At 38.2% G+C, this 15,324-nt stretch overlaps 1 protein-coding gene across 17 annotated transcripts in view; it reads right to left on the bottom strand.

Moving 5' to 3' along the window:
- Window positions 1–15,324, bottom strand: part of kcnma1a (potassium large conductance calcium-activated channel, subfamily M, alpha member 1a) — a 181,175-nt gene that overhangs the window by 53,064 nt on the left and 112,787 nt on the right. For 13 of the 17 annotated variants that reach the window (XM_084736201.1, XM_084736191.1, XM_084736193.1 and 10 more), the window contains exons 9-16: window positions 14,053–14,144; window positions 5,054–5,164; window positions 4,818–4,923; window positions 3,772–3,854; window positions 3,608–3,677; window positions 1,808–1,963; window positions 1,176–1,285; window positions 922–990 (exon numbers count right to left, since the gene is read on the bottom strand). In XM_084736201.1, coding sequence (XP_084592327.1) covers window positions 922–990; window positions 1,176–1,285; window positions 1,808–1,963; window positions 3,608–3,677; window positions 3,772–3,854; window positions 4,818–4,923; window positions 5,054–5,164; window positions 14,053–14,144 — 797 coding nt within the window. Of the gene's footprint in view, window positions 1–921; window positions 991–1,175; window positions 1,286–1,807; window positions 1,964–3,607; window positions 3,678–3,771; window positions 3,855–4,817; window positions 4,924–5,053; window positions 5,165–13,871; window positions 13,964–14,052; window positions 14,145–15,324 lie in introns of all 17 variants that reach the window. The other 4 variants (XM_084736185.1, XM_084736196.1, XM_084736189.1 and 1 more) reach the window with 1 other exon arrangement.

The raw sequence follows: 15,324 nt of genomic DNA, 5'->3' as shown, positions 1-15,324 counted from the left end.
TGAACAGGGCCACAGTAGAATCAAGTTAAGGTCAATCAAGTAAAGTCAAATGCGCAACTTTGTTATTATATGTTAGTTGTTACAGTGCAATTATCTAACTGACACTAAATTAAAATTTTAGGCAGATTTTTTAAATTTCTTCTTGCATACCAGCAAGGTTTAGTAAAAGTATTAGACTTGTGGTTATGTAGTTATCTCCACCAAGGACACACAGTCATTTATTTTTGAGTTAAATAGTAGGGCTGCACAATTGATCAAAATATTGTCAAATGTGTGACAAAGCAGCTCTGTTCTCCATCTGTAAGAAAACATGTTTTTTTTGTGTGTGGTAAAGACAACAAAAGTCACATCATCATGATTCTAATGATTTGTTTTTTTCACTTAACATGAAAATTGTGATGCCAAAATGATCATTTCCACTAAATGTGAATCATATTGTTGATGCGATATCTGTCAAAATAAATGCAATATGATTTGAATTGTGCAGCTCTAACAAATTGCAGGATATCTAATAAAGATGTTATCAGAACTGAGTCAAATTCAGTGGAATTTTTCTGTGGAAAGCCAAGGAATGCTTTATTTGTTTTTGGTGCAGATCCATTATTACACTTTTTAAACGCTTCAGTGTACTAATCCTTAGCATTATTAAGTAAGGTATTGCACATTAACTTGTTTAAATTGAACCTATAAGTGTGTAGTTAATAAAGGTAACTGTCAGGCTGTCATTCAAATATAATTCACCAACTTAATGTCATCAAATGTTATATGAATATCAACTGTTGCAAAGAGCTGCAAAGAGGATGATTTGGGGGAAAATATAAGATATTTTATTAGAAGATCCAGCTGAAGCAAGTCACACAGTAGTTCACTTTTACCACAGTTGTACCTGATGTTACTGGAAGAAAGATCCAATGTACAAACCTGCTCTCTCTCTGCTCAGACTTGTATTCGATGGCAATAAGCAACAGCTTCAGCTTCACGTAACACAGCCTGTAAAACATGTGCACTCATTAGAGGAGAGCAGTATATGAGCAAATGACTGATGCGTGCAAACACCTTTGAAATTCACATCCTTACATCCCCACCGTCCCTTTTTTTTTTCTTTTAACTTCAGACTTGTTAGCCGCCTACCACTGACAGTGTTCTTGCTGAGTGGGGGAGAGAGTGATACTTACTCACAGACAGTGGGGAAGGAGAGGCCCACAAAGGCACTGGACAAATACTCTGTGTACATCTCATTAGCCACTCCTTCTAGGTAATACTTCTGCCATGTGTCCTCCTCAATCTGACAAAAAACAAGCACGGAAATGTCACATGTGAGAATAAGCAAAGGGAAGAAAAAAGCAACAGTGTTTTCCTTCCAACAGCCGCCCAATGTGGTCTGCAGATGTTCCGCCGCACAACATCAGCCTGGTCATTATAAGCTGATCCATCATCTTTATGACATGAGAACAGTTCTTTGATAGAGACAAGCACCTCTTCAATTTTGAGCCACAGAAACACTGAACAGATTCCATATGAAATGTCACAGTAAAATATGACGTGCCAGGATGACTGCAAACACTCTAATGGAAGGCTTTCTCTGGACAAAGATGTCAAAACTTCCCGGGGAATGTGCTGTGTGTGATAGATCTACTCCATCTGTCAGCAGAGAAACCTACTGTATCCACTTATGGTAACCTCACCTCCAATCCATAAATAAATCACCTAATTCACGAAACTGTAATGTGAGGATTCATTCATCCATATTACTTCGGTCTGAGGGAGTGACGGAGACGAGGCAAGTAAATCTTGTCCTCTGTGTTACCTCGATGAAGGACCTCATGGAGAAGAGGTTGGCCAGCATGGTGGACAGGCCCTGGGCCAGACAGCTCTGGGCAATGAAACCAGCCTTCAGCTCCGCCAGGCAGATAGCATCGTCGCCCTCCTTCCAGTTCCAGCTTGGAATGTTCAGCAGATGGGCCTTCATCACACGACAGACACAAAAGGTCACGAGACACAGAAAACTAAGCAAACGGTTCATATTTCAGCTCAACTTTATTTTACAGTTCAATAACAAGATGCAATACTTTGTATCAAATTAGACAAATACTACAAATAGACCTATAATTTAATTATAAGAATTAGACACTATTGGACCCTGTATTACAGTCATTCAAGGAGACTTGGTCGTGACCCACAGGTGGCTTTATTTGGGCTGCCAAATAAAGCATTTAAAATGTGAATTGTTTTACTGACGAGAGGAAAAGGCAAGCGTTTGCTAATTCTTATATAATAATTAATTTACTTGGTTTTAATCAAGATGTATGCTAAAAATATCCTAAAGGCTATTGTTTTCCTGATGAGAGGAAATAAAAACAATGAGATGATGGACAATTATGCACAAATTAACTCTTCTCAAGATTAATTGATATGGTCCATTGTGAACTGGGTTGCAAATGTTTGAACGGTTGAAATATTGCCTTATTAGACTCTTATTATAGGGTAATTAGGAACACATTTCCTTTTAGTCTACAGTACAGTTTTGCTGTAATATGTCTCCAATGACACTCTAAGAAAGTCTAATAAGGGTCTAACAGTGGCAAATAATACACTTTGGTTTACAGTACAGTTTTGTTGTAATGTGTCCATAATTACCCTAAAATAAAATTTGATAAGGGTCTTATACTATCTAACAAAGAACATACTATTTCTAATTTTCATCTGTTTTGATTCAAAGCACAGCTTGTTAAATCTATAATTAGGGTATAACTTCTGTCTAATAAAGAACATTTTATTTCTCGTTTTTGTCTAATTTCATGCACAGCTTGTTACATGTTTTTCGTGCACTGCAAAATAAAGTCTGAAACATATTTCTTAAAGCAGTACTTTAACATTTTGGTAAATATGCTTATTCCCTTTCTGGTTAGTGTTAGGTTACTGTTAGATGAGAAGGCTGATACCACTCTCATGTTAGATGGTAAATATAGAGCTACATGTTGGACCAAACCACTGTGCACACAGAGAAGCTCCTGTTACAAGGATTTATTATAAGAGTGACGTTTCGAACATGCAGGCTCTTGACTTGTCCGACCACAATAAATCCTTGTAACAGGAGCGTCTCAGTGTGCAGATCTGTTTATTTCAACTTGTTTTTTGATCCAGCATCCATTCAAGTGAACTTCAGGATGTGTGTGTTTTTTCATCTTTTTAAAAATTTGTTAATAAATCATTAGTTTGGGATTTACTACTTCTATTTTTTGTGAGACATGTTAGGTATTTAATTGGAGTCCTATGTCAGTAATTTGCAAATGAAAAAAAAAACAAATGATGCTCCAGTGCAAGTGTCAATGAGCAGCAACTGTACAAAAAGGCGGAAGGATGCCACGATCAAAACTACCAACCACCATGTACTGTAGGTAATATAATGACTATGGATAAGAACCCCGTACATCTCCACATTAAATAATCTGAACTAAAACTTTAAGTGCCAATCCATTATTTCCTCACTTGAGGTGATCCTCATGTTGCTATGAAATGAACTTGCACAGAGCAGATTAACCCCTGTCATAAACTTTCTGCCCTGTGATGGAGGATAGAGAGTAGCCAGGGCACCATGACATCTTACCTTATTGTGATATTGTAGCATTTGTGTGATTATTCTGATTTTAGGATGGTAATTCTTGATTGAAATAACCCTGGAAGATTGAAAAAAAACAGCAGACAAATTGATCAGTGTAAATGTGCCAACATCTAGTTTCCACTGATGTCAAAGTCCAGAGTTTACAGTACCTCATGATGTTGGAGGCATCTTCTGCATCAGGATCTGCACAATATTTGTTGGCTAGGATTAAGCAGGCATCTGCTGACTCGATCTGTGTAATGGACCAAAGGAACAGACATGTTAACAGTATACTACACATCAGTATTTATTAAACAGCACTGAGTGCTTCTGTCTTTGTAACACTGAATTAAACAAACTGGTGGGTTTAACTTTGTTTTGTTTAAGAAATTTTCAATACTGAAATTAATATCCCTATATTGTCAAAAAGGCTGGTTTACTAAATAGAATTTTACTCTTAATCTGTCAAATATGAAGGACCAGTGTGTAGGATTTTAGTGGCATCTAACAACTTTTGTGTCTTCCTGTGACCCAATTTCCAAAACATCTACATTCATAAAATGCAGCAGTAATCAAACTAACAGTCAGAAGAAGTCAATATTAAATTTCTCTGTCCACTGTCAACTGAAATGTGAGAGGGCTTTTAATTTGTAATGGATACAGGAAGCGTTGAGTCAATATTAAGAGCATAACGCGACTTTAACAGTGTAAACAGAAGAAGATCAAAACAAGGATTCATACTAAAATACAGTAGTGATGGCCCACATTTCCCATCATGCACTGTGCTGGACTGAGTTAAGTCTGTTATTACATGTTTCAAAAAGGAAATCTAATTTTTTGTTAGTGTATGCACCATGTTCTATTAGGAACACAGTGGTTTATGCTGGTAACCTAATTATCATTTTTGTGTTGGTTTTTGACCTCAGCTGTATTTTGCAGTTTTGTTTTATAGTTTTTTTCCCTCTGTGTTGAATGTTATCAAAGGGTTGATGTCACTGATTTCTGTGTTCTGTCTCTTTTTCTGCGCTGCTTGTCGTTGTTTGAGAAAATGTGGCGCGGATTTTACTCTGACCCAACAAAAATGGGTCTCTTACACACTGGACCTTTACTCTACACTTAAACTCAACAACCACTGTCTCAAATTATATTTCAAATTAAATTAAATTAAAAATTAAACTTGATTTAATCTTTCCACGAGTTCTGTGACCGACTATACCTTCACTCTGGCCAGATCGTGAGGGTTGAGAACAGATCCCTGGTAGAACTCTACTTGGGTAAAGTGACGTTTGAACAAGGCTTCCAGCTCAAGATTAGGGGAAATACTAGCACATAAAGAAAAGAGGAGAAGGGTCAGTGCACGTGTGGCTACCTCACATATATACAGGCTGACTGCATTTTTCTAACAATGAGTTCTGCTACCTACACGTGGTGAGGAAGAAAGAATTAACTTACTTATGGAGAAAAACAATTTCTACATTGACATCATCCCTGTCCTTGTGTAGGAAGTCTTTGAGGAAGTTGGAGACACTTTCGAGGGTAATATGACCACAGACCACAATATGCCTGGAAGGGGGGAAGAAATCATCTTGAGTGGGCAACATAAATCACTGCAGACACTGGCATGTCTCCCAAAGATAATCAGTCAAACCAAAGCACTCTAACATCTAACTCAAATATAGACTGGAAAAAAATCTATATACATGTCAAGAAATGTCTTTTCAAAGCAAACAAGTAACTGAATTATATCTTTTTTGCCATAAAAGTGAATATTTTTCCCCATGTAATGAAAGTGGTTAAATTCTGCACGACAAGTGCAATCAAACACTCAACTCTGAACCACTTTAGAAAATCTAAGATATAATCACACAGCCCACAGTGGTTGGATTGTCATCCGTTCTCAATATAAAAACTGTCCCTTCAGCCAAACCACCCCTTTGTGAGCCGAATGGATGTTGACAAAGACATGTACATCAATATGCCTGTGCTTTTATACAGAACATTACTGAAAACTTTCAAAGTGATTTGGAGGCCTGCGGTTGACACAAATTCTAAACAGGACCTCGGAGTACTTGACGGGTCCCCTGGCAAAACATGAGGTGAATTACAGCAGAGGGATCTGTCAGATGGTGCGCGGGGCTGATTACAGCAGTCAGGAAGTACGACGTTAGATTGGAACGATTTTTGAGTTGAGGTTGTGTCCCTGTTTGTCCTCCGACTGCACTGCAGGGCCAGGATGATCAAAGGTCATCTTCACAGTTACACCGGCACTAAGATGAGAGTCATTTGGACAGTTTGGATGGAAGTCTTATTAAAATATTAACCGTCTAAACAATGAGACTTGTGGTGCTTCTGTGAATATTTAGATTTAGTGTCCCAGAAATGAGTGAAATCATTTTGATTCCCACATCATGTATCAGTCTGACATTTAAATAAATATATAAATATATTTCTATTTAAATAAATACAAATATTCTTTTCTCAATTCTCTCTCTTTAAAATTAATGTTAAGGTTTAAGGTTATCTTACACCTATAATGTCATAGTCCTTTAACATCGTTGGAGAAGTTGATGTTATCAAAAGACTTGGACAGTAAAGGCCCAAACACACTGAAAGTGTCTGACCTGCACATTTTGAAGTACACTTGTTGTCTTCAATGGCTAATTGAACTGCATCAAACTGCCTTGATGTGCCTACTCCAACCTTTTTTGACTTTGGAACATCAAATGAGAATTAATTTTTTTTTTCTGTAGCCGCAGTATCCGTTTGGAGAGAAGGGAATGGGTGCAAGAAGTGGGTGCTGACAGGCTGCAGCACCACCTAAAACCAGGTAAAAAAAAAAAAAAAAAAGTGTGCGGACTTGCAGCAGAGTTAGAGAGAGAAAGACAGGGAGAGGGAGCATGTGAATGTGGACAGATGTGTCAATGTGATTTTTTTTCTTATCATGAACCTTGATTATACTGTACAGTTCTATAATTTATCAAAATGAACTACCCTGCAGACAGCAGTCTCTGTGATAAACAGACTGATCTGTGTTATACACTCATCTTCTCACTCTTCGTCTCCTTGGTGTACACTGGTGTTAAAGTTTGCTGTCTGTTGTCTCAAGTTATCCTGTCTGCCTAACACAAAAACATGAATACACTGCACCATTTAGTATGATGTCATTATACAGACTGACTTAAAAAAGGAAGATTTTTCCCAAAGGACAATATTTTATTCAAGAAATCAATTATTAATAATAATAATCCTAAACAAATAAACATAAATATAAAAATGAGCCTTTTCCCCAAAATTACTGCTGGCTCTCTGCTGTTGGCATTTTAAATCTGAAGCTGCAGTGCACCACTAGAGTATCAACTGATGAGCATCAAATGAGGCACATCGGTGATCCTTTTCAGTGTGTTTGGGCCTTTATGCCAATAACCAGGTCATATTACTTTGAAATACAGTCAGTTACTGAGAACAAACACATGACATTTTTTGTAATTAATAATGTAATCCACTGGATTACAAAAAATGTACATTTATTCTACAAACTGATCTGAATACTTTTAGATTACTTTTGGATTGCTTAAAAATTAAACATTCAAGTATTGCACAAATATTTTTTTTCTCTTTAAACATCCAAAATGTTTTAATGTGCAAATAAAAGGGCTTTTTTTAAATTCATAGGGTTCTTTTTTCTCCTGCCAGGTCCACAACATAGTGGAGCAATTGTCTAAGAAATCCTTTCTGTTAGTCGCACTTTTCTTGACTTAATACAGTAATGATTATCATGACAAAAAAACAAAACAAAACAGAATAAAAAAAATTGTCACATATAAAAATGTAATCAAGTAGTCTTTGACAATGTAGCTATAATCAAATTGCACCTATTTCAAATAATCTGGCCTGATTATAATCACTATTTTTTGGAAATCTCATTACATCATCCCAGTTACATGCAATCTGTTCCTACCCAACCCTGCTAATAAGACTGTAAATATCAGTACTCAACTACGATACGGTTATGATTTAATCACACTAATCTAGTGGATTTAAGATGCTTCATATGCTTCATTTGCACTGTGGTAAGCTGAGCTACGCTTCTGGAGTTAAAGTTAAATGTCACCAAGTCTTATTGCCAAACCCCTAAATGAGAAATCCAAACATGCTCAGTAGAATCCAGCCCTTATATTGACATGGATTAGTGTGGACACTCGGCAGACACCCTAATTACCCTATAGAGACCTGTAAGGCAATCTGTGTAATGACAATGGCCTTATCCACTACTTAGCAGGATGTGCCAGGAGACAAATGAACCACTTTAGTTTGGAGTGCCTGGGTACTGGACAGCTTTGCATTTAACGCCATGAGTATTAGGTTTCTCTTTCCTAAAATAAAAAATACCACTGTGGTCATATTTGTTCACTGTTCAAGTTCTTATCATCAAACTGGATTTGCTTCCTTCAATCCTTCATTATAATGCCCTTCTACACAACAAGGAAGCTCTGGCTAACACATTAACCTTGACATCTAAAATTGTATTTAAGATGACTGAAATGTGGCTTAGTCTGGCAGCTTTAAAGGAAACAGAGATATTTATTGATGTTAGATGAGAACCATAGTCCAGATCACTCCTATCCTGTACCAGATGGACCGGGTAGGGCTCAACTGAAGTGGACTTGGCAAAGTTAATGTGACAGACATATTGAGAGAATGGCAGTTTGTGGATGTTGCGGGGCATAATGGTCTTCACAGATGTCGCCTCTGTCCTTTAAGAGAATCTAATGAGCAGCCGTGATTGCATGGTTGGCCAGAGTTGAGCAAAAGGGCCGTGTGGTCTTACAAGCTGATGAGCTGAGATGTCTGTGGGCAGCCAGCAGTTATTTGGCACAAGATGTCTCTTGTTTCAAGAGACGAAAAACATCACTCATGTTTTCCTATTCCCAGTATCCAGATGTCCTTCTCCAAGGGTAGAGGGAATATTCAGATTTATATGTATTATTTGGTTTGTGTGGTTAACATTAGGTTTAATCTCAGACACACACACACTTAAATGCAAACCTGAAGGTGTAAATGCATTTATATACACACACACACACGCACCACCACATGTGCTGCCTGTCATAATTTATCAGCAAAGCAAATCTGTGTTCCTCATGTTTCAAAATTTGTTTCTTCCCTGATCAAGCCACAAATCTGAGTCTCTGTATTTAAAGGGACACTTCACTCCAAATGAAAAACTACATAATTTTCTTCTGTCCTGTATGTGCTGTTCATCCATCTAGATAGTTTTGGTGTGAGTTGCTGAGTTTTGGAGATGTCTGCCTTCTCTCCAATATAATGGGACTAGATGGCGCTCGGCTTGTGGTGCTCAAAGTATTGACAAAGTACACTTCAAAAACTCAAGAGCAATATCTCTTTCCAGAAATCATTATGCGGACTCAAGCTAAATCACAGATCTACACTGTTTCAAGTAAGAACTGCTTTCTTTCGACTAGAAATAAAGTAGTTCCTACAACCCCAATTCCAAAAAAGTTGGAATGATGTGTTAAATGTAAATAAAAACTGAATGTAATGATTTGCAATTCTGGGACATGATTTCTGGAAAGAGACACTGGTATTTAAGTTTTCAAATGTATTTTTGTGGTGCTTTGAGCACCATGGCCAATATCTCCAAAACTTGGCAACTCACACCAAAACAAGGGATGGAGGGATGCATAAACAGCCCTACAGGGCAGTGGAAAAATAGGTGTTTTTTTATTCTGGGGTGAACTGTCCCTTTAGGAAGGAAATATTGTTGCCTCACTTGATAGACATCGTTATAGTTGACTTCTGAGGTTTCCTCCTTTCTGTGTGCCAATAGTGGCATCAAAGTTAGCTCTTGAAATCATTGGGTGGTTAAATAGGATATAGAAAACGATATCATAGATAATCCAACCATTTATAATTGCTTCATGACAAAACACTTTCCCTCTAATTACCCTGATTGTACAGTACAGCTTAAACTATAGACAAAAAAACTAAAAAAAAAAAAAAAAACTACCAAAAAAAATTATCACTTTTTAAACAAGAAAACAAAACATTTCAACACAGAAACTTAAAAACTTAAAAAAAAAAAAAAAGTGTAGCACACGATCACATTAAATGCAAAGGGTATTACAGAGCGTGCACACAAAACATGCAGTCAGGAAACATCCCAGGATGTCATTGGAATACAAAATGAACAAACAGAGCTCAAACATCAGCAACAGAGGTCACTCAATTGATACTGCTCTAATCCTTAGGTCAGTGATGCAACTTACTGCAAGAATCATCATCGAAATGTTGCAATTTATACAACTAATTCCCATTTTATAATTTTATTTCCTTTAAAGGAGCAATATGTAACAATTGTGTGTACAAGAATGAGTACAGCTGTCCAAATAGCAAATTGTAGCCATGGATGGTATATTAGATAGGTTGAAACCCTATTTAATATACGATCTATGGTTGAAGCAAGTCATTTCCCCCCACTCCCTCCTTCCCAGACTCGAGGAAGCTCAGGCAGGCTGCAGGAGCACAAGATAAGCGCAACATTGTAAACTGACAATAACAAGCGACGAGTCCTCCACTGTAAGTTGTTAATTTGTTATAACTGTCAATTGTCTGTCGATGTAAAGCTAAGCCCATTATCTTGAAAATAAAAGCCCACTGCTCTGGAGTAGGAGTTCAGTGACTGCCTGCCTTTTGCCTGCAAGACTCTATTAACATATTGTTCAGTTTAACCGCTATAAACATTTACTTCTTTGAAAAGATATTAATGATTTCTTATGACTCATAAACAGACAATAACTCATTCAGCAAACATCCGGCATCAATTTGAACTCTAATTAATGTGAAATGGGCAAACAAAAACACAAGTTTTGGGCCAGAATAGAAATTTCAAAGGAGGATGCAGCAGCTGTAGCGCTGTTGTCAAAGAAGTGAGTATTTCAACTTGTGTGTTTCCTGAATCTTTGATGACATATCGTGGCCATTTTATGATTTATTACAGTAAATACATTACAGATTTCTCCTTTAAGTGTCCACATCAAGGGAAATTGCATGTCCTGTAATCAATGAGAAGAATCAACATGGCCATGTGTCCTCATTATAAGCTTAACAATATTAAGCGTGCAGATATATAGTGCTCTTTGTGTTTTCAGTGCAATACTATGCAGACTCTGTATGTAAGCGTTTTCATGCCTGATAGTGTGGAAGCCTGCACGCCTCCACTTGCTAGCCCTTGCAGAGGACTTTCAAAGGTGTATGTCAGAGTTCAGCCAGGGTTGAACCTAGTTTCCGTGCCAACCCCTCTGTTGAAGTTGGGGCTAATGGAAACCATGGAGTCATAATGGAAACCACAGAACCCCAAGTGCAGTGGGCGCCAACAGAACGCAACACTTGTCATTATTATATCAGCATAGACGGGCTGAGTGCTGTCACTGTGCTCACGGGTGTATGCTACACTGCACAGGGTACTGTAAGCAACACTAGCATAAAACAGAAATCGCTCCAATGTGAGACTTCCAAATAACCTTCAAGGCCTGTTTCGAATGACAGCGTCCAGGCGAGATCAAATAAGGGCTACATTTAAAATAGTCCATCATGACCTCATTGTTTGTGAGGTCTGTAATCAGTCGGATACTTGTAATCTCCTAATCTCATTTCCATCATAGATTTTTTTTTTTTTTTTTACTGACAGCTGCTAAATGACTGAACCGCCGATGGCAACACTGAACCCACATGAAAAAAGCCATTTTGTCTATGTGTCAGGTCTTATACATGTAAACACCGAACACATACATATCTAAATGATTATGCAAAGAGCCTGGTGCCACTCTAAGCCGTTGTGTTTGGTGGGTATCTTCTGATTATTCCCACATGTTTGCACTGTATGTCAAACCAGAGAGAGAAATGGAAAGGGGGGTGTGGAGGGAGAAAATAAAGTGTGTGGGAGAAACTATCCTCAGTTTTGACAAGGGCTTCTCTCAACACCCATCTGTGAGTCTGCGCTGAGGTCATTGGCCAAACATAACATTTCATCAATCTTATCTCAACGACAGGCAAACATTATCGAACAAAGGCTTTTTTTTCTATTGCTGACTCCCTAGAATCCGCCCCGCTGAACAGAGTGACTGAAACCGATGGGAGTAAGATTGGAGAAGAGAAACAGAGTGAGAAAGACAAGACACCAGAGTACACTCTTAGAAATAAAGGTGCTAACTGGAACCATAAAGGGTTCTTTGGCTTGTTCCCATAAAAGAGGATTCCTAATGGAACCTTTTCTAAAAGTTCCACATGGAACCCTTTGAGAGTTTTACCTTGAACCCAAAATAAAGGGTTATGCCCAGAACCATCTGTGAAACATTTCACTCAGAACCCCCTAGGAGAGGTTCTAAAAGACCTTTCTATGGCATAATGGTTCCAATCAGAACCCTCTCTGGGGGTTCTATCTAGAACCTTTCCACCTTCTAAGGGTGCTTAAAAAGTTCTAAAGATAAGTCTTTATATTTTAAGCATCTTATCTGGAACACACTCAGGGGTTCTACAGAGAAGATTTTTAGATTTTAAGGGTTTTATCTAGAACCCACCAAGGGGGTTCTACATGGAGCATCTTCATATTCCAAGGGTTAGGGTTAGTGGTTCTAGAATCCACTCAGGGGGTTATACTGAGAACCTTTTTATATTCCAAGGGTTTTATTTAGAACCCACCAATAGGGAGCCACCAAAAAACATTATTATATTCTAAGGGTTTTTTTAGAACCCACCCAAAGGGATCTACTGAGAACCCTTTTATATTCCAGGGGATTTATATAGAACACACTCTAAAGAGAAACTTTTTATATTACAGTACAAAGAACCCTTTATGAAAGAGTTCTTCAAGGATTTAAACAATCCTTGACAAACCCTTTCTTCGAAAAATGGTTCTTCAGAAGCAAATAGGCCTGGGTAGAGAACCCCAGCCCTTCAGGAAGAACCCCTTCTCATTTCTAAGAGTGTAGTAGATGTTGAGAGCCATAGAAGAAAAAAAGAAGTGTACCCTCCCTGTCCTGGACACACCACATTTGGATTAAAATCAGTCTGTGTGCTGAGTATCAGTAAGGTTTGAGCCACGAGGGGTGGGAGAACAGTACTGCACGAGAAGAACTGTGGCAATCCTGTAAAATGACCACAGTCTCACACATACTTCACAGCGCACTGGAACCTCCGCTGCGAGAGGGCCAATGACACATATACATAAATAACGAGAGAGCGTCTGGAGACAAACTCCACCACCACCACACAAACACGAGAACCAGACGAGCACCAAGAAACCAAGCAGGCAAAGCAAGCCAAAAGCAATTGAGAGCCTCCAATGGGAGCCGAGGCATCCAGCATTCAGGGTGTGGGAGCTGACTGAAGATCAGGGCCAGAGTTATGTCAAGCATTGATGATGCGATGGGCTAGCGGTGACAGACAACGGGGAGAGGGCTTTTTCATGGAGTTGGCGATCAATGAAAAAGCCACGAGACTGCAGATCATAGAGAACATGCCAGAAATGATGCAATTAAAGAAAAGTAATTCCATAAAAACATGCAAAACAAGCAAAATGAGACAAGAAAAGAAATCCTGCAATAGTCATTGAGATTGATGATGCTTGAAAAGACCACCAATAATAATGCACTTGCAGATGTTTAAATCTTTCTATTTTCTTGTGGAACAAAATCCTTTTAGAAGCGGATAGTAGGGGTTTCATGACTATTTTCTTTCATTTTGATGGATTATGTACTAATTCATCCCTACAGGCAAGACTGGATTAATGAGGGACTGGATCTGAATAGATTAAGAAATGGGACAACACAGATATTTTGCATAGAAGCACCACAGGTTAGTACACTGCAAATCTAAAGTCTAGTAGTCATGAAAGCTCTATTTTCCAAATTAAATTAAAGCGCAACACAGGATGTTTCAAGGAGGACAAAGAAAGAAAATGAACGGCACACAAATGACTTCAGGAAAGCTCTGAGAGAAGGACAGATAGAGTAAAAGGTTGACAGACAAAGAAGAAGAATAGGAGAGACAGAGATAGAGATAAAGAGAGAGTAAAGGGGCATGGACATGTGTGTCCTAATGGCCAAGGTCTCCAGTCACGCAGTGTGACTTGACGTTATAAAGTAACTTTACTGTTCTAGGAAAAGTCAAGTTAACTAACCCCCGGTAACTCTAAACTTCAAGGGGGTGCACTTGAGTCACACAACCACACCTTGTCTGGATTTCAACTTACTTTCTGCCTCGTGTCGAGTTATAACTCCCTCCGTATTTCTTCCGATTAAGGATGAGAGCAGCAATTTCTGGCACGTAGCGAGCAAACATGGCCTACATGCATGGAACAGAAAAAAGAAAAAGGCATGCAGAGAGGGTTCTACCGCACACAGAAAAACAGCAGAACCATCTGGAATACTTACTTTCTCCCATTAACCGCACTATAGGAACCACCATATTTCTTGCGGTTTCCTATTAACTCTATGATTTCAGGGACGTAGCTGGCAAACATGGCCTAAGGAGAAGATAGAAGACAGAAGAAGAGACTAAAAAAGAGACTACTACGCCGCAGAGTGGGTGGTGGGGAAACTGGTGCATGAATCCAGATTTCATTACTTTGCTATGCAAATCAAGTCGAAAACTCTCTCAGCTGTTGCTAGACTTCGTAATAATGAGAGAGTGTTTCATATACCAAAAAATCTTGTTTTTTGCAGTTGAGAAAAAAACAGCCCCAGTTTTTAAAGGTTTAGGAACAGGTTTTTTTGTTAGTGGGCAAGAATTTTGTCACAGCTGCTGAATAGTCAGTCTGTGATAGCACCCAAAACCTCTCTGGATAGCAGGATTTTAAACGCTACGGGAGAGTAAAAACCTATGTGCCATGTTTTGTCCAACAAACACAGATGATCTGGCAGGTTGATTTGAATAGGCTCACCTGATGGTCCACAGCTGCAAAACACATTAAGACTCATTTGTTGGGCTGGGAAATGAGCTGGATGCATTTTGCAAAGTTTCACAGCCTGCTGTCCTAACACAGGGTTGTGTTAACGTTTACTAACCAATAACAGGGAACTCACTGACACTACACTGTAAAAAAAAGTTGAGAAAACTCATAATTTCAAGGCAAATACCTTCACTAGATTTTCGAGCATTGAATCAAATTTAAACTCTTGCATTTGGAAATAAACGAAAACAATGTTTTGCTGACCGAAATTTTTTGTTAAGATAATTTACTTTTCTTCTTTAGATAAACTTGAATGTTTGAATTTTAGAAAACTCCAAAAATTGTACTTCACAAATTGTTCACAGTTAGCTGTGCACCCGATTTGTCATTATTTGGGTGGTTGAAAATTGAATGATTGCAAATGAAGATTGAAATTATTAACCGTTATTCGCTTTCACTTCAACAAGTTTGCTCAACAATTTTTGGAATATATTTATTTTGGGGTTCCTAAAACTCAACGATTCAAGTTTGTCTAAAGATGAAAAGTAAATTACCACAACAAAACATTATTATTTGGCAAAAGTTCTTCAAAACTTAAAGGAGCAATGTGTAAAAATGAGTACTGCAGTTGATCAGCTGTTTATTACTGTCAGTTGTCTGTTGATGTAAAGCTAAGCCTGTTAGCCTGAATATGCTCAGAAAATACACACCCTGGAGCTGGAGGTGAGTGACTGCCTGCCAGGTTTTATTAACA

Source organism: Lutjanus erythropterus, chromosome 14 (genome assembly GCF_056507025.1).
Source record: "Lutjanus erythropterus isolate fLutEry1 chromosome 14, fLutEry1.hap2, whole genome shotgun sequence".
NCBI classification, from domain to species: Eukaryota; Metazoa; Chordata; class Actinopteri; order Lutjaniformes; family Lutjanidae; genus Lutjanus; species Lutjanus erythropterus.
This window is presented reverse-complemented; position numbering and strand designations above follow the sequence as displayed.